This window comes from Phyllobates terribilis, unplaced genomic scaffold (genome assembly GCF_046119375.1).
Source record: "Phyllobates terribilis strain yellow unplaced genomic scaffold, ASM4611937v1 Scaffold_1__5_contigs__length_1240528914, whole genome shotgun sequence".
In the NCBI taxonomy this organism is placed as follows: domain Eukaryota; kingdom Metazoa; phylum Chordata; class Amphibia; order Anura; family Dendrobatidae; genus Phyllobates; species Phyllobates terribilis.
Genome location: NW_027362761.1, coordinates 1,021,661,365 through 1,021,681,508, shown reverse-complemented (window position 1 = coordinate 1,021,681,508; position 20,144 = coordinate 1,021,661,365). Strand labels below are relative to the sequence as shown.

General features: G+C 49.4%; 1 protein-coding gene across 1 annotated transcript in view; it reads left to right on the top strand.

Moving 5' to 3' along the window:
* The first annotated feature begins 7,243 nt into the window (after positions 1 to 7,243).
* The window catches only part of LOC141172306 (microtubule-associated serine/threonine-protein kinase 3-like), a 31,060-nt gene continuing 18,159 nt past the window's right edge, over positions 7,244 to 20,144 (top strand). The window contains exons 1-3 of the mRNA XM_073656369.1: positions 7,244 to 7,495; positions 17,860 to 17,961; positions 19,661 to 19,763. Coding sequence (XP_073512470.1) covers positions 7,427 to 7,495; positions 17,860 to 17,961; positions 19,661 to 19,763 — 274 coding nt within the window. The 5' untranslated portion in view covers positions 7,244 to 7,426. The remainder of the gene's footprint in view (positions 7,496 to 17,859; positions 17,962 to 19,660; positions 19,764 to 20,144) is intronic.

Here is a 20,144-nt window from a genome sequence, read left to right as displayed (position 1 = left end):
ACGGGTCAAATCTCTGTATTATCCTGTTTTGGGCATTTTTTGCCATAAAAAAAACAGTAATAGTGTCTCCCTGACTGGTCAGACACCAATATATCTGTTTAAAAGAGTCTGGTGTAGGCCAGAAAAATAGAACTGTGGTTTTGCAGTTCCACGGGTCAAATCTCTGTATTATCCTGTTTTTGGCATTTTTGGCCGTAAAAAAACAGTAGTAGTGTCTCCCTGACTTGTCAGACATCAATATATCTGTTTAAAAGAGTCTGGTGTAGGCCAGAAAAATAGAACTGTGGTTTTGCAGTTCCACGGGTCAAATCTTTGTATTATCCTGTTTTTGCCATTTTTTGCCGTAAAAAAAAACTGTGATAGTGTCTCCCTGACTGGTCAGACACCAATGTATCTGTTTAAAAGATTCTGGTGTTGGCCAGACAAAGAGAACTGTGGTTTTCCTCTTCCACGTTTCTAATCTCCTTTTTTTACCCTTTTTCCATTGATAGTGCGAGTGTAAGCTATTTTACTTCAATTACAATGGGCAAGGCGCGTGTGAAGGGACGTGGAACTGAACGTTCTGGTCATGGTGTGTGTAGAGGACGGGGCCTTGGCCATGGTGAAAATGTGCCACAACCAACAGCCACATCTTCTCGCTCCCACTTATTGACCGGATTAGTAGGGAAGCACACTATAACACCAGTGTTGCAAACTGATCAGTGTGAACAGGTTATTAATTGGATAGCAGATAATACTTCCAGACACCTGGGCACCACCACCTCCGGTCTGTCTTCCACACTGTCAAGTTTTAGTAGCCGTGAGTCTCGACCACATACTCCTCCTCACCCTGATGCTCCTTCCTCCCACCATGCCGAGTGTCGTCAGACAGCAACGGATACCACACTTGGACACTCTGTAGAGCTGTTCACTGGTCCATTTCCGTATTTGTGCCCCTCGCCTGCTCCACTTGAAGTGGTGGAAGAGGAGATCCCATGTAGTGATGCACAAATATTTGAACAGCCACGGCCAGAGGAAGTCGACTCTGGCAATTTGTCACAAGAGGTGGATGATGACGAGACACAATTGCCACAAAGTGAGGAGGAGGATCGTGGTGAGCAAGTGGAAGAGGAGGAGGTGGTGGATGATCTAGAAACTGATCCAATGTGGCAGGAGGACACGCAGAGCGAGGCCAGCAGCACATAGGGGGAGGGAGGCAGAGTACCCCAACAGGCAGGAAGAAGCAGTGTGGTGGCCGCACACAGAAGGAGGGTAACAGTTCCCCGTAACACCAACACGAGGGACGATGCCAGTACAACCGGTAGGTCTTCCAGAGTCTGGAATTTTTTTAAAGACTCTGCTGATAACCCCAAAAAGGCCATTTGTACCACCTGCCATGCCAGCATCAGCAGGGGTGACAAAACTACCAGCCTGACCACCACCAGCATGATCGGACACATAGCAGCAAAGCACCCGACTTTGTGGGTCAAACCCCAGGGTCCAGGACCAGTGTCAGCGGGTGTCACCACTGCTTCTTCCGCTGTTGTGCGTGTAATAGAACCCCCTGTTGTGCGTGCAAGGCAATCCCCTGTCCATACTGCCTGTAAAGATGCCCCCTCCTCTCAGTCTTCCCTTGTTATGGCAGTTTCTCAAGAAACAGCATCAGCGTCCACTTCCCACCGCAGCGTTCAATTGTCCATATCCAAGAGCTTTGAATGAAAGCGCAAATTCGCAGCCAACGCTCCACAGGCCAAAGTCCTAAATTCGCACATTTCATGGCTGCTTGCGTTGGAAATGCTGCCTTTTAGGCTGGTGGAGACGGAATCATTCCGCAACCTTATGGCGGTGGCCGTCCCTCAGTACTCGGTCCCCAGCCGACACAATTTTGCCCGGTGTGCCATCCCCGCACTACACAAGCACGTGTCCCAAAACATCTGCCATGCCCTCAACAACGCAGTTACTTGGAGAGTCCACCTGACAACAGACACGTGGACAAGTGCTTGTGGCCAGAGACGGTACATCTCCCTGACGGCACACTGGGTAAACATAGTGGAAGCCGGGACCCAGTCGAACCTTGGGACGGAACACATCCTCCCCACACCGAGGATTGCGGGCCCTATGTCAGTCAGAGTTGCCCCCACAGTGTACAGCTCCTGCGCATCATCCTCCTCCTCCTCATGTTCAGCCTCCATCTCAGATATCACCACATCAGTTACAAGCTGGAAGCATTGCAGTACTGCCTCAGCCAAGCGGCAACAGGCTGTGCTGAAACTCATAAGCTTAGGTGATAAACCTCACACAGCTTGTGAGTTGTGGACAGCTGTGAAAGAGCAGGCAGATCTGTGGCTGAGACCGCTGAACCTATTTCCAGGCATGGTCGTGTGTGACATTGGCCGTAACCTGGTGGCGGCTCTGAGGCGAGGTGAGATCACACACGTACCATGCCTGGCTCATGTGTTTAACCTCGTGGTTCAGCGGTTTCTTAAATCGTTCCCCGAGTTGCCAGATCTGCTCATCAAAGTGCGCCGCCTGTCAGCTCATTTTCGCAAGTCGGCTACAGCTTCTACCGCCCTTGCTGTGTTGCAGCAGTGTTTGCAAATTCTGGCACATCCACTGGTGTGTCATGTCCTCACACGTTGGAACTCTACCCTCCACATGTTGCAAAAGATTTGTCAGCAGAAGAGAGCAGTTGTGGAGTACCAGATGCAACAAGGCCATCGATATTCAGGTCAGACTCCACACATAAGACCTCAGGAGTGGACCTGGATGTCTGACATATGTACCATCCTGACAAACTTTGAGGAGTTCACCAAGATGGTGAGTGGCGATGACGCCATCATTAGTGTCAGCATCCCACTTGCCTGTCTTTTGCAACGCTCTCTGCAGACAATTAAAGAGGAGGCATTGCAGCCAGAGTTTGATGAGATGGATCAAGAACCTGTAATGGGCGATTACACACAGCCCAGCCTCTTCTCATCCCAACGTGCATTGGGGGACAATGAGGGAGAGGAGGAGGAGGAGGAGGCGGAAGAACAGGAGCTGGTATCATGCGCTGTAGACGGTAGTACCTGTACAACTATCATACAGTCGGTTCAGCGTGGGTGGCCTGAGGACAGGGGGGAGGAGGAGGAGGAGAGCATGGTCAGTCGTCATCTTGGTGAGGACACGGAGGTCTTGCCCGTTACCAGTCTGGCACGCATGGCTGACTTTATGTTACGCTGCCTTAACCGTGACCCTCGCGTTGCCAAAATGTTGGGTGACAGTCATTACTGGTTGGTGACACTTTTATACCCCCTCTACAAGGAGAACTTTCACTCTCTTATTCCTGAGGTGGAGAGGTCTACAAAAATGGGGCAGTACCAGAAGGCCATTGCTGCAGAACTGTTAAAAAAAATCCCATCTGAACACGCTAGCGGCAGAGGCCACAGTTCATTGACCAACCTAGGCGTACAGGCGAGAGAGACGCAACTCCAATCCAGCAGAGGCAGGGGAACACTGTCAACATTCTGGGACAATTTTCTGAGACCCGCCCAGCTTACAGGCCCTGAGGTGCGGGGTACTCTCACAAGGAGTGGAAAGTTTCAAAAGATGGTTAGGGAGTACCTTGTCGACCGTACCAGCGTCCTCCGTGATTCCTCTGTGCCTTTTATTTATTGGGCATCCAAGCTGGACACTTGGAATGAACTCGCTCTGTATGACTTGGAGGTCCTGGCCTGCCCTGCCGCTAGCGTGTTATTGGAGCGTGTTTTTAGTGCCGCTGGGGGAATTATACCTGCTAAGCGCACTCGCCTGTCAAGTGACAATGCTGACGAGCTGACCCTTATCAAAATGAACAAGGGCTGGATTGGGCCAGACTTCTCATACCACCAAATGACAGCAGAGTAGCATAAAGTCAAATCCACTGTGTTATTTCGGGAGGTGTATTCCCATGCACCGCTTCACAACCACATATGGTTAAACGCTTCCTCATTTAGGCTTTTTTTTGCTTTTCTACTTATCCTCAGCCTCCACCACCACTATACCACCATGGTGACAGTGGTCCATGTTGCCAGCATTGCAAGTTCCTCCATCCTAATTTTTGGCAGCTTTTGCTTGGAAGGCATAGGCAAAGACTATGGGAGACCCACTCCACAATAATGGGAATAATGTTTTTAATATGCTGTACTGCATGGCTCTTGCAAGGGGGATTAAAACCATCTTGTTAAACCACTCTGACCTCCACGTCTCCTCCAAGGGGCATTTAAACCATCTTGTTAAGCTACTGCAACCTCCACGTCTCTTCCAAAGGGCATTAAAACTGTCTTGTTACGCTAATGCGACCTCCACCACTTTTCTAAGGGGCATTAAAACTGTCTTGTTAAGCTACTGCGACCTCCACGTTTCTTCCAAGGGGCATTAAAACCATCTTGTTAAGCTACTGCAACCTCCACGTCTCTTCCAAGGGGCATTAAAACCATCTTGTTAAGCTAATGCGACCTCCACCACTTTTCCAAGGGGCATTAAAACCGTCTTGCTAAGCTACTGCGACCTCCACCACTTTTCCAAGGGGCATTAAAGCTGTCTTGTTAAGCTACTGTAACCTCCACCACTCTTCCAAGGGGCATTTAAACTGTCTTGTTAAGCTACTGCAACCTCCACGTCTCTTCCAAGGGGCATTAAAACCGTCTTGTTAAGCTAATGCGACCTCCACCACTATTCCAAGGGAAATTAAAACCGTCTTGTTAAGCTACTGCGACCACCACGTCTCTTCCAAGGGGCATTTAAACCGTCTTGTTTAGCTACTGCAACCTCCACGTCTCTTTCAAGGGGCATTAAAACCGTCTTGTTAAGCTAATGCAACCTCCACCGCTTTTCCAAGGGGCATTAAAACCGTCTTGTTAAGCTACTGCGACCTCCATGTCTCTTCCAAGGGGCATTTAAACCATCTTGTTAAGCTACTGCGACCTCCACCACTTTTCCCAGTGGCATTGATATTGTCTTTCTATTCCACTTCGACCTCCACCACTCTTCCAAGGAGCATTAAAACCATCTTGTTAAGCTACTGCGACCTCCACCGCTTTTCCCAGGGGCATTGATATTGTCTTTCTATTCCACTGCGAACTCCACCATTCTTCCACCGGGCATTGCATTTCCTCCTAATTTTAGTCAGCTTTTGCTTTTCAATGCATAGGCGAACACTAAGGGAGGCCCACTCCCCAATAATGGGTAGAAGGTTTTTAGTATGCTGTAATCCACGTCTGTTTCAAGGGGCATTGCAATTCCTCATAATTTTGGGAAAGCCTTCCATTCACTGCTTAGGCCAACAGTGCACAGGAGACCCAGTTGCTATGAATGGAAAAAACGGTTTAGTTAAGGCCCTCTGACCTCCATGTCACTTCCATTGGGCATTGGAATGCCTCGAAATTTTTGATAGGCATTGCACTCACTGCATGCCCTATAACTGTGTAGCCTAACCTCTCCTTTTGGTACAGAAGCACATCCTACTAGACATGTGTGGTTGACTGGCATGATATTGATGTGAATGGTCCCTGTTCCTCCTGCTCTTTCTCCTTGGCCACCACTTCATCCATCATTCATCACCTGAAGCTTTGTTTTAACGGAAGTCATAGAACTGGGATAGTAGCAGGAAAACTTCCAGCAATCCTCGGAGGAGGTAGGATATGCGCCAAAACGCTCACCACCTCAGGCCTAGCCGTTACTACATACATGCGCTTGCATTCCAAGAAAACAAAGCAGATGCTAACTTCTATCATCATCACCATGCTCCTCACCTTGGCACTCTCAACTCCCCTGATGGAGAAGCCAGGGCCCACCGGAGGAGTCTGGTTCTCTGGTGGGCTCGTCCAATGCTGCCCTAAAGCAGGCCGGGCTAAGGAAAGTGTAGGGCGATGTTCCAAGGAGAAATAGGGGCGGCTGGGGACCGATTATGGACACCCGGCCGCCCCCATGCGGCTGGGGACCGTGTGAGGATACCCGGCCGTGGGGTGGCTGGGGACCGAGTACGGACACTCGGCCGCCCCCTTGCGGCTGGGGACCGAGCGTGGACACCCGGCCGCCGGGCGGCTGGGGACTGAGTATGGATACCTCGCTGCCAAAGCAGCCATGAGGTAGTGGCCAGCTTCGGCCTCCTCCAAACTAAAGGGCCCCATTTCAAGTGCAAGCAAGCTAGCAGTATGGTATTGCAGCCTGTGGGTGGGTGGGTGGCAGGCTGCATACTTGCGCTTGCATTGCAAGGAATGGGGGAGGTACTATTGAACACTGCCCTGGGACAAGGAGTTGCACGGGGATAGTTGCAAGTCTGCATCTTCTGATGCGGAAAGGATCACTTCTGATGGGCACACTTTTAGGCAGTGACCTGGGTGTCAGAGATGCTTCCAGGGGTCTTCCCCATGCTGTTCCCATGTCTTTTCAGCACTGTATGCATGTGTCACACAGCACATGGCCAGATAAGATTGTAAAATGTTAAAATGACATTTCCCGGTGAATGCATTTGTCACGGTTGAAAGCAATACAAAAGTGCAAAAACGCATAAAAAATGCTACTTGTGAACATAGCCCAAGGTGTGGAGGAGTATTTTTGTTTTTGGTTATTTATTTTACTTTATACACAAGTCTTTACCCTGGAAAGGAAGTTCCTTAACATATTTCACAGGAAAACCGTTTCAGTTTAGTTTTTGAACGTTTTATTGTGAGCCCATTAAAGTGGCTTAATACCTCTGACCACTTTGTTGACAGCAGTGACCTGGGGGTCAGACATGCTTCCTGGGGCGATGCCCATGCTGTCCCCATGTCTTTTGAGCACTGACACTATCGTTTTGGGCACTTCTTAGGCTTTCTACAGACTGACGGGGGTGCCGCCGCAAAAATTCTCGGGTCTCCCATAGACTAACATTGGGTTCGTTGATCAGGTCGAGCACGCGAGTATCACGGCGAGCTCGGGCCGAGCTTCGCGCACCCGAGCATTTTAATGCTCGCTCAACACTAATTATAATTAATCCCTTAACATCATTTGACGTATAGGTACGTCATCGGTCGTGTCCTTGCCTCCAGCGCTGAGCCCCCATCTTTCCTTGCAAATAACAGCTGCCTGTCATTGTAAATCTCATTCATAGGAGATTGTGATTTCTACAAATCCCATCCACTATGCTGTAACATCTGGCCACTGCGGATTGGAAGCCATGCAGCTAATACTGATCACGTGCACATACCCTCATACAGATTGGGAGCCGATGATCGCACACTGACAGCCCTATCCCTACCTGTGTGAAGGTGCATACTGCTATAATAAATCCCCCTGATCCTCAGCAGTGCGGCCATAGATAAAGTTCAGGATCCGGCCCTGGACATGTGAACAGTTGAGCAGCATCCGGCCACCTCCTTCCTGTACAAATTGCATAAATCTCCTGCCTCTATCACTTCACGGAGCCCTGACTTACCAGGATCCTGAGATGTCTGACCTCCCATGCTGCTGCTGCTCACAAGCTTCTCTGTGTTGGGAGGAGGAAGGTCAGAGTGAGGTGAGTGGTGTCTGCTGTGCAGTGATGCAGCCGGGGACACCTATACATATTTAAAGGCACCATACCAGCCGCAGCCTCTGAAGCAGCAGATGGCCGGGCAGCCCTTCATAACTGCTTGGGGACCGGCCTGGAGGGCATGTGCCAGTCTGCCCCCTGGCCCAGTCTACCACCCGGTCCAGTCTGCCCCCCAGCCCAGTCTGTCCCTGAGTGTCAGCCAATCACAGGTGCGCACACAGTGCACATAAAACGGAGTCTGTGATTTTCTGACAGGGGTGAGGCACAAGTGTCACTGCAGCACTGTATAAGGGGCCCCTCTTCAGTCTCCCCCTTTATAGTAGCAGATGATCATAACAGGAATCCAAAAGATCACCCCCAGAGGAGTAGCTAGGGGTTCAGCCCTGGGGAGGGGCAAAATATCTTAGTGAGCCCCTAACCCCTGATTACAACTAAGGTGGGTATTGGGGAACCTCAGCAGATGACCCTGCTGCAACTGAAAAAATATCTCCATAAAGACCAACACTGATATTACCGCCATATGGTGACATATAGTGGTAGATTCCAGTCCTGCAAGACATGTAAGAGATTACAGTACAGTTATAGATAATGACTTACAGGTGACGTTCTTTTTGATAGTTGTTTACTTTTCCAACTGGCCCAGACCGACATGACAACTTCTCCAGTTAGGACTCGTCTGCAGAGATTACAACAAAGACACATTTGACTTCTCACATTTCAGGCACCATCCCCATCTATCTCCAACCTGCACAAACTTCACATCCTGCTGATACCCCAATGCTGATCCGCTGCTGCTGTATGTGTCCTTATTACTGCACCTGCTCAGGCACCGTCCCCATCTATCCCCAACCTGCACAAATTTCTCATCCTGCTGATACCCCAATGCTGATCCGCTGCTGCAGTATGTGTTCGTATTACTGCACCTGCTGTGTGACACAAAAGCAAGGATCCTCTTACTGCCTCACATACAAATGTCATTACTGTGCCCTTTACATAGTAAAATGTTTCTTTTGTGCCCTCACAGTAGCCCCCACAATCTTTAATGGTCACCACAGTAGCTCCCACACTGTATAAAGGCCCCCCACAGTATTATCCACACTGTATGATGGCCCCCACAATAGCCTTCATACTGTATAATGGCCCTTGCATTAGCTCCAACACTGTATAAAGGCCCCCGCAATAGCTATCACGCTGCATAATAGCCCCCGCGATAGCTATCACACTGTATAATGACCCCTACATTAGCTCCCATGGTTTATAATGGTCCCCAAATTAGGTCTGACGCTGTATAATGGCCCCCTGCATTAGCTCCCATACTTTATAATGGCCCCCGCATTAGGTCCCCCGCTGTATAATGGCCCCCTGCATTAGCTCCCATTCTGTATAATGACCCCCGCATTAGCTTCCACGCTGTATAATGGCGCCCACATTAGCTCCCTCGCCATTGATTCTGGTCTCTGTCTGTGGGCTGCAAATTGCACAGCCCTGGTATATATGACAAAGAGCTAAATAGAAGAAAATAGACAGACCTGGTACTGTAGGTGCATATAGAGACCAGCATACGGGTATAGCTCCCTGAATGTATCCAGGTGACCCTAAAAGGAATACTCTTGCCTGGACAAGACCCCAAAGAGGGGAATGGAAAGAGAGAGGGAATCAGAAGAGGGAGGTAGAATATTACACATGTAAAGAAGAAAGTGAGCCCATCTTATCCTCTCTCTTTCCCTTCTCTCCCCTTGGGGGGTCTTGTTATCCAGTCTGAGTATACGTTCAGGGGCCTGCACCTATATATGATAATCTATATGCACCTATTGTCTGTTTCTATTTTTTCCATTTGCCTCTTTATCATATATATTCATCTTCAACTTTGTGAGGATTTATTTTTTTAATAAAAGATTTTATAATGTTTGTCACCCTATATTTACAATATGAGATGATACAAACACTGCACTGATAGGACCCTGACCCCAGCTACAGGACTACATCACTAGATAGATAGATAGATAGATAGATAGATAGATAGATAGATAGATAGATAGATAGATAGATAGATAGATAGATAGAGGGTTGTCCAAAAGTAGGTGGACAGAAAATAACATTTATGTTGATTTATATATAAAATTATATTTACTAACACAAGCATAACATTGACAATTACATTTTATTCTGAACAATAATACAAAAGCCCTTACATTTTATCAGCGCAGGTGCTCAAACTGTTTTCCATTACAATTTGCACAGCTTTGAAGTCGCCTCTTACGTTTCGACAACCTTTTTTGCACAAGTCTCTTTGGGTATTAATTACTTGAAATGCATCTCTTATGTAATTTTTCAAATCACTGACACTTTTTGGTTTTCGACTATAAACTTTGTCCTTGAGTACTCCCCAAAAGAAAAAATCCATTGGGGTCAAGTCTGGTGAACGTGCCGGCCAATCAAGTGGGTGTCTTCGGCCAATCCATTAATTAGGAAATGTTTCATCAGGATACTCGCAGACTACTCTTGAATAATGTGGAGGGGCCCCATCTTGTTGGAAATCAAGGTCATTTGAATTAGGCTGTTGCTGTAACTGGGGAACAACTTGATTCATTAGAATTTCGAGATACTTATCTCCTGTGACTGTTCTGACGCGCCCCCTGGGCCATGTGTGAGGGAATACCCGGAGCCGGGTCTCTATGTAATGCTGGGGGTTTGTAGTCTCCGTAGCGGCAACCCGGTCCCGTGGCTCAGGGTGGTCAAACCAGTGGCAGATCTGTTTATTCGGTTTTTTAATGTTTAAATGTCCGACTACGCCACCCGTGGATTGCGGTCACTGAGAACCACCGCTGCAGGGCAGACCTCTGAGGCTGATGTTGTGTGGGCAGCAGAGGGCAGTAGAACTCCCCATGGGAGGAGTATAGCCTCAGGGCAGTGAGTGCAGATGGTGGGGGTGATGGTGCGCGGGAGCAACAGTAATGACTAGAGTCCAGTGATGCAGTCCAGGGTCTTTACTCACAGTTTTACACTCCAAGCCACTTCTGCAGGTAATGGCTGCCCACGTCGTACTGCGCTCACCAGGTGAGGGGCTCGGCCAACTCCCAGGTACCTTTGGAATGCTTTTCAGGACTCCCTTCGTGTGTCCTTTCTCTGGCCCATCGTACCCCACAATTGACCACGTTTCTGTCCAGCTGCCTCGGGCCTTGGCGGGCAAACGTATGTTCCGTTTCCCTGGGCCCTATATGGTGCCTTCCTAACGGGTGTAGTGAGGGGCCATAACACGTGCAATGCCACGGCCTCCGGTTACTAGCTGAGGGTAGTTGCTCTCCTCCACTAGATGAGGGATCCGGTTCCCTTTCTTGGCCTGACCCCCCTACTCTGGTAGCGGCGGGCGTACGGTAGCGACTGGCCGGTCCGCACCCCTGGGGTCCCTTCACTCCACTTCTGGAGCCTCCTCCGTTCCTCTCCTCTCCTTTCTTCTCCACCATGCCCAGGCCTTGTGACTTGGCCTGCCCGCGGAGCAGAGCTCGTACAGAGCCCCTGCTCCCTGTCTTCTTCTCTCTCTTCTCTCTGACTGAACTCTTAAGATGGTGCCCACCTTATATACTCCTCCTTCAGTGCACACTGGATCTACTCTCCCCACCCACACACTACCGGGTTCCCCCTTTCTAGGTGTTCCCTCCCCCACTCCAGCCAGGGACAGGGGCAGTCGTGCTCACTCTTGGGAGCATTGTCGCCCTGCCCCCCGGAAATGTGGTGTAGTGCATGTGGGTGTTAGGGTCCTGAGCCATACTCCATCCTTACCTGGAAGTGAGATATCACACCCCTGGGTAAGATGCAATACCTCTGTAGCGACCGAACCCTCATGGCGCTACAGTTCCATCAAAAAATATTGGTCCTAAATCACCAAAACTTGAAATACCACCCCAAACATTGACACCAGGGTCATTTAGTTGTTGCTCTAATGTTAAATGCATGTTCTCATTATACCAGTAAATACAATTATGTCTGTTAATATGGCCGGATAATTTGAGAGAAGCTTCATCACTCCACATAATGTTATCTAAAATTACTGGATTTTTTTTTGATAAATCTCCCCCTTCATAACCTTATTACACTATCTGTCCACCTACTTTTGGACCACCCTGTGTATATATATATATATATATATTATATTATATTATATATATATATATATATATATATATATATATATATATATATATATATATATATATATATATATATATATATATATATATATATATATATATAAGAGGAAAGAGACATACATCATCCCACCATGAGATTTATGGCACCTGCTTTGAAGTCTTTTACAGATCGGGTGATGCTCGGGCGATTTGCATTGACAGAGACATCGATCTGTTTAAAAGTTAAAGCAGCCGCCATAAATCTACTGTACCTCAGATAGTAAGAAAGCAGATACAAGATAGGAATCCAGCAGCCAGCACTTGTCATGAGGTGAGCAGCGTCCTGCCACCTCCTCACTGCACAGACCCCTCCACTCCTGGTGCAGGCAGCAGCCTGAGCTCCTACTTACAGCACCATGTTGTCTCCTGTCCTGCTCCTCTCTGTCGGGAAGATGCTGAAGTATTGCATCCTATCATCTCTACTACATAAACTGCTCACCCAGCGGGTAATGTGGGTGTGCCTGCAGTATGCCGGAGGCAGCTGCCTATCACATAGGTACACTGCCAGGCAGAGACGCCGTCCCACTCAACTCCTTGCTCCCCACGCTCCCCGCTCTGTGTTCTCCAGCGCTCCTCTTCCTGCTGCCGGCGCGCGCAGCTCCCCGGGCACTGTGCTTAGGGCGCGCGCTCCCTCCCTCTTAAAGGTGCCGCGTGCGCCGTCCTAAGGAGTCCCCGGCCAATAGCCGAGGGTCCTCCCATTTATAAGGCACCTCCTCCAAAATGGAGGTGCCCAAGCAAAAGTTGTTGCACAGTGTTTCTGACCTCTGCTTCAGCCCTCAGATCCCGCTGCTAGCCTGACTACCAGTCTTGCCCGCCAGCCTGTTACCTGCCTGTTACCTGCCGTGCCTGCCAGCCCGCTCACCTGGGAGCACTTGCCTGTTGCCTGCCTGTTACCTGCCGTGCCTGCCAGTCCGCTCACCTGGGAGCACTTGCCTGTTGCCTGCCTGCTACCTGCCAGCCCGCTCACCTGGGAGCACTTGCCTGGGACCTGCCTGTTACCTGCAGCAGACCTCTCTTCCTTTCCTGGGCTATGTTATATCCCAGACAGGCCTACGAATGGATCCCGAGAAGCTCTCTGCTGTCCTAAAGTGGCCCCGTTCGGAGGGGTTGAAGGCGATTCAGCGATTCCTGGGCTTCGCCAACTACTATCGTCTTTTCATCCCGCACTTCTCTTCCCGGACTGTTCCCATATCTGCGCTCACCCGTAAGGGAGCAAATCCCAAGGAATGGTCGCCCGAAGCTGAGGAGGCCTTCCTTTCCTGAAAGCAAGCCTTCTCCTCTGCCCCAGTGCTGCACCGTCCGGACTGCAACAAACAGTTCTACCTGGAGGTTGGTGCTCACCCAAAAGTCTTCATCCGGGAGAATGGTAACCTGCGGCTTCTTCTCCAAACTCTTCACCTCGTCTGAGCGCAACTACTCCATAGGAGACCGAGAACTCTTAGCCGTTAAATTGGCGCGGGAGGAGTGGCGTTACCTGCTTGAAGGGGCTCTATACCCCGTGATCATCTATACGGATCACAAAAACCTGGCATATCTACAGAATGCCCAAAGACTCAATCCGCGTCAGGCCCGGTGGTCTTTGTTCTTCGCCCGCTTTGACTTCGTCTTACATTTCCGCCCGGTGGACAAGAATGTCAAAGCCGACGCCTTGTCCCGATCCTTCCTGTCCTCCGATCAAGAGGAGGAGCCTATGCACATCATCGACCCCTCCAAAGTGATGAATGTGGCCCCCTTGGATCTGACTCGTCTTCCACCCGGTAAGACGTTTGTAGCGGTACAAGATCGTGAGAAGGTTCTTCACTGGGGTCATTCATCTAAACTAGCCGGCCATGTTGGCCAAAAGAAGACCTTCGTACTCATTACCCGGCATTACTGGTGGCCTACCCTGCGCAAGGATGTGGTAGACTTCGTCTCGGCCTGTTCGTCCTGTGCCCACAACAAAGTTCCCAGACATCTTCCAGCCGGTCGCCTCCTGCCTCTTCCCGTACCTGCTGCCCCGTGGCAGCACATTGCCATGGACTTTATTACTGATCTCCCTGTTTCTGCCGGTTGTACAGTCATTTGGGTGGTCGCCGACCGCTTCTCTAAGAAGGCCCACTTCATTCATCTGCCTGGTCTCCCGTCTGCATCGGAGCTGGCCAAGGATTTTTTCCATCATATCTTCCGTCTCCATGGCCTACCCCTCCACATTGTGTCGGATCGAGGGGTTCAGTTCACCTCACGTTTCTGGAGAGCTGCTTGTAAGCTACTGCATGTCACCCTGGATTTCTCCTCTGCTTACCATCCACAGTCCAATGGCCAAGTGGAGCGTATCAACCAAATCCTTACCAGCTACCTCCGGCACTTTAACACTCACCATACCGATTGGGTGGAGCTCCTACCATGGGCTGAATTCTCCTACAACAACCATGAGAGCGAATCTACTTCTAAATCCCCGTTCTTCGTGGTCCACGGTCAACATTCCCGGATTCCGTTTCCCATCTCCACCTCGGTGGACAACCTTGCCGCGGAGGCTCTTGTCAGCGAATTCTCCACCATTTGGGAAAATAATAGGTCTGCACTTCTTCAGTCCTCCGAGCGGATGAAGAAACATGCTGACAAGAGACATCTGGATTCGCCTCAATTCCGCCCGGGAGATAAAGTCTGGCTCTCTTCCAAACATGTCCGACTCAAAATACCCTCCTATAAGTTGGGTCTTCGGTTTATCGGTCCATTTGAAGTTCTCAAACAAATCAACCCAGTGGCCTACAAGTTAAAATTCCCCGCCACCTTACGGATTCCCAACTCCTTCCATGCATCTCTCCTCAAACCAGTTGTGTTTAACTCTTTTTCCAATCTAGGTACTCCCCCTGCTCCGGTTTCCGCTGAGGACGTTTTTGAGGTAGAGAACATTCTGGCCACTAAGAGGGTAAGAGGAAAAACCCTTTTTCCAGTGGATTGGAAGGAGTTTGGCCCAGAGGAGAAAACTTGGGAACCCAGGGAGAACATTCATGCCCCGCTTCTCCTTGAAAAATTCCTTTCTGGCCTAAAAAAAGAGGGGGCATAAAGGGGGGGGTACTGTAGTATCGGCGTCTCTGCCCCCTGCCAGGCAGAGATGTCGTCCCACTCACCTCCTCGCTCCCCGCTCTGCGTTCTCCAGCGCTCCTCTTCCTGCTGCCGGCGCACGCAGCTCCCCGGGCACTGTGCTTAGGGCTATTGGCCGGGGACTCCTTAGAATGGCGCGCGCGGCCCCTTTAAGAGGGAGGGAGCGCGCACGCGCCATCCTAAGTAGTCCCCGGCCAATAGCCGAGGGTCCTCCCATTTATAAGGCACCTCCTCCAAAATGGAGCTACCCGAGCGAAAGTTGTTGCACAGTGTTTCTGACCTCTGCTTCAGCCCTCTGGTCCCGCTGCTAGCCTGACTACCAGTCTTGCCCGCCAGCCTGTTACCTGCCTGTTACCTGCCATGCCTGCCAGCCCGCTCACCTGGGGGCACTTGCCTGTTGCCTGCCTGTTACCTGCCGTGCCTACCAGTCCACTCACCTGGGAGCACTTGCCTGTTGCCTGCCTGTTACCTGCCAGCTCGCTCACCTGGGAGCACTTGCCTGGGACCTGCCTGTTACCTGCTTGTTACCTGCCGTGCCTTTCCGGAGGCTCCTCCCGTCACTTGCCGTGACCACCTAGAGACTCCTGCCATCACTTGCCGTGACCACCTGCCAGCCCACCTAGAGACTCCTGCCGTCACTTGCCGTGTCTACCTGATAGGCTACCTGGAGGCTTCTGCTCGCCAGCCTGCCTGCTGTGCCTACCTGCTATTCCAGTCAGTCCCTGCCATCTATACCTTGGGAGTCACCTGCTCCCTTACAAGGTCGTCCCCAGAGTAGCACCTGGTCCCTCGGCTGGGTCCCTCCCTGGTCACGGAGTCGTTAGCCTCCGTACGACCAGGGTCGGTCCGGGTTGATACTTAGTTACAGGGAGTGCAGAGCAGCCCCAGCTTCATGGAGATCCATGCAAGAGGAGCAGAGGGACATACACGGTGTACTGCTCAGTGTGATCGCTCGCTCCCTGCTGCACCGCGTGTCTCCTGCACAGCTCCTGTCAGTGGTGGTTCCATCAATAACAGGAGAGGGAGAGGGACCCGTGACGCTGTAATTTGCAGAGTGAAGCATAGAGGGCCCCCTCTGTCTGCAAATGAGAGCGGAACGGACCCTGCCTTTCCTCATAGTGTTCCTGCTGCCTTTGTCTCTATGATGCACCAAGCATCGTGGGTAGTTCTTTGGACCCCCCTCCTTCAGGGCCCCTGTGCAGCTGCACCAGCGGTATGTCCGCCCCTGAATCAGACACAGTCAGGAGACATGTCAGGTACTGCTCTCAGGTGACCGTGGGCGTTACTGCAGAGTCTCAGTTATGATACATCGCTGGCACCCACTGAAGATCTTGCCTGCTCACTAGTAGATCGTCGTGCCGTAGATGTACTGCAGTTTGTTGTGTGGGAATGCACTTTCCGAGGCATCGTACATGTATGGCGGATGTCTTGAAGGGGTTAATTTTGACTAATCAATTCCTAATCTGTGGGGGCTCATTCGGTGTATAGGAGGCTGTGTGTGGGCTCATCTTGTATTTCGGGGGCTATGTGAGGGCTCATATTGTATATAGAGAGGCTATGTGAGGGCTCACACTGCATATAGAGAAGCTATGTGGGGGCTCATACTGCATATAGAGGGTTATGTGGGGGCTCATTGTATATAGGAGGTTATGTGGGGGTTTATACTGTATATGGGGGCTGAGTGGTCTCATTCGGTATAAAGGGGATGTCAGCATATTTCATTCTGTTCAGTTTTAAGTGATACAATTACTATTAATATAAATAATACTGATAATTAATATGTTAATATTAAGATTGAGCAGAATTAATTTCAGCCGGTTGATTCGGCCTGCACGACAGTCACCGTTTCGCATCTGGCCCATCAGGAATATTAATTGCCACCCCTGATCTAAATGATTTATAACTTGGGTCACTGATCTTTAATTCTTCAATAATTGTCACGGTTGTTAATAGTAATCTGCAATCAATGAGTTAAATGTTCCATGGTGAGAAAAAGACACATAAGAAATATACACAGTGTTTCCAATAATATGATTGAGTATATCTTTAAGGTATGTTCAGTATTGGAGGGTTTTTTTCAGCCTTTTTATTTTCTACAGATTAAAATGCTGCACTTTATAGTACCAGATTAGAAAATGAGATTTCTAAACTCTCAGTCACACGTTGCATTTTTTTTCTGCGTTTTTTTAAATTTGCAGCTTGTCAGTTCTTTTGGGGTTTTGCAAAGTTTTTCACCCATTCAAATGAATGAACAAAAAAAACTAATAATGCTGCAAAATCAAGTTTTTCCTGCTACCACTCTGGTTTTTGGGGTAGAAAAAAATGCTCTAAAAATGCAACGTGTGAACATACCCTTATCTCGGTTGGGTTCTAGTTGGACATAAAAGAGAACTGCCATAATAACATGGTGACGTGATTAATTCTATAGTGTTTCCACTTTCAATATTGCTCGCCAGCATCTATTTGTGTAGAGCCGCCGTTTAAGATTCTATCACTAGATTCCATTATGACATCACTGGTGATGGTCGGCTATTATGACATCACAGCTCACAGTCACTATTTATATAATGTACACAGGGTCACGGGTGCCTTTCTTGGCTTCATAGTGACTGAAAGCTTTTGCAGTTTTTCACTATGGCTGAATTTCTTCTGGATAATCTTCAGGTAGAAGCACTATTGGGGATTCTTATCAACAATCGCCCTGACACTGTGCTTCTACCACCTGATGGCGTCCTCAGCTTCACTCACCGGCTGGTGATGGAGCTAGTAAATGACTACCTGACCAAATACTACCAAGGTCATCTAACGTCAGAGTATCTGACGGATTTACCTCAGAACATCAGGACATTACTACAGCAGGTAAATGGCGGACACTCGGCACAAAACTTCTCCATAATAATAGATAATAATAGCGGGATAGACGTTTCTTCTTTCCTCCAATATAAAGCGTGATGAATCCCCAGATAAGGAGCCATTGTATCTGCAGACAGAGGAGCAAATGTCACATACAATGGCCGCCTCCATTGTGCCTTTTCTCATCTCAGGATTTTCTTTTTAATTTCTTTTCTTTTTTTACAGGCTGAAAAAAGATTTCAAAATGGCGATTTGACTTTTATTAAAGAACTCGCCCATAAAGTCATGTCTGTCCTGGAACGTCCGGCCCGCTCATTGGAACGCCTGGTAAGGAGCCGTCATCTTTTCTATCACACGTCCTTGTTCTCTGATCTTCTCCAGATCACCAGTCAGATATCAGATCTGGTGGTAGATGTTACAGGCCTCCTGTCAGCTCCGAGCATGCACAGCAGATGTGACTCGCCCCCTGAGCCGTGGGGCACTCGGATCCGGGCAATAGGGGAACGATGGGGGTAGTAGTGGCTACCCGGTTCCGTGGCTCAGGGTGGTCAGACCAGTGGTAGTCTGCAATGCGCTGTTGGTGTGTCCGACTACGCCACCCGTGCGGACTGCCGCTGCCAGGTAGACCGCTATGGCTGATGATGTATGCAGCTGGGATAGTGTGACTCCCCACGGGAAGAGTGCGGCCCCAGGGCAGTATAATGGAGGATGGGGGTGATGGTGTAGGGCGTCCCAGTACCATTAGTGCTGGAGGAGCAAGGAGCACACAGACAACAGGTTGCAGTCCAGGGTCTTTACTAGAACAGGTGAACTGACCCACAAACAGTCCCGGCTAGGAGGGGACCTGGATGTCTGAGAGCAATTGAGAAATTGGCCCTGGTCAGGGTGAGGGTGTAGGCCTACCGTGCTCTCTGCGCTCCTTCTGGCTATCTCCTCCTAAGTAACAGCCCACGGTCACAAGCTCACCATGTCCTCTCGCCCGTATGGTTTGCAACGTGGGTTCCTTTCTACTCCCGGCCTGGTACGGCTCTGCTGGTCCCTTCTGGTGTGGCGGAACCTCCGGGCTTCTTAGGCCAAGGAACATACAGTCCCCTGCGGACTGGTTATCTGCTGTAGGACGTGGAATCCTCACAGCCTCAGACACCAAAGTCTGGTAGAGTAGTCTCTTTGTCTGCCAGGACAGGCGTACTTCACCTCTTGTCCCTGGCTTGTGGCTCTCCTACTGCCACACGTCCTCTTAGGGTGCAATACAACTGTCCCTCACTGCTCTGGGACACTTCTCAATCCTGAGACAGGTTGTCCAGTTCTCCCTAACCCTGCCCCCAGTTCCAGCTTTTATAGGGGCAGCCTGCTCCCCCTTCTGGCCTGAGACAGGAGGTATTGCATGCTAATGTTCCCCTGACCAGAGAACCTCCCCCTTGCTCTCAGACACAGCTTTATTATATTTGTGGCATCCAGGCCAGGGTGACACAGATGTATGGTCGCTAGTCTCTGCTTCTCCCTCGCCTGTGAGGACAGTCTGTATTCTGCTGATGTAGTCACAGCTCAGTGGTGGGAAGTCTGTGTTTCCGCCTCTGTCTATCACTATTCTCAGGGTCTTCCTGATTGTAAATGCTGCAGCTGAGATAATAGGCGATATTACAGAAATGCTGTGCATACAAGTCTCTTATACAGTATATTAATCTGGACTTGTGGAGAGGGGCTGCAGTGTAAAGCAATTCCACCCAATACTGTAGGGAATGACGTACAAGATGTACGTGTGATATAAAGAACGCAGGTAACACAGCTCTGGGATATCACAGTGCAGAAAAGTCGAAGCTTACACTGAATGTTTGATTTTTCTATCTTAATTTATCTTAATCCCCCTAAATGACAGAACTTTCTGAGAAAAGTTACCAAGATGGCGCATTACTTGTGTAGCTACAATTGCTGCATCTGTAAATGCAGGTTTAGTGCTTCCTGATTTATGTATTTGGTGATTTAGTGAAATCTTCCACATATTAAATATATATATTATATCTATTAGGAAACAGCAGAAGGCGAGACCGAAGATGGGCAAAATCTACACCCAGAAATAATCTCTGACCCTAATATGGGTCAGCGGGAACTGACCAGCGATCTGATCACAGGTAAGCCGATCATCCGCCCTTCTATAAGAAATATCCAGATATTATAGAGAACAGGGATAATGGTAGATTTACTCTCTGCTCTGTGTAAAGGGAACCTGTCAGCACATGTGACATATGACGTAGTGGGGTGACTGTACGGGCCATTTACCTCTAATATAGAGGAACCCTTTAAGGCAGAAATCCAATGTCTCAGTCAGGAGAAATCTCACGTAGAAGCCATATACAAATCTAGATGGAAGTGCACTGGGAGAGTGGAAGAAAAGTCTGAGTGCGGTGACACGCCCCCAGTGCACTTCCAGGCTAATTTACATATGGCTGCTCTGCTTGAGCTCTCTCTTCCCATCACTCACATGTACAGCGAGGGTGATGAGTTCCTCATTC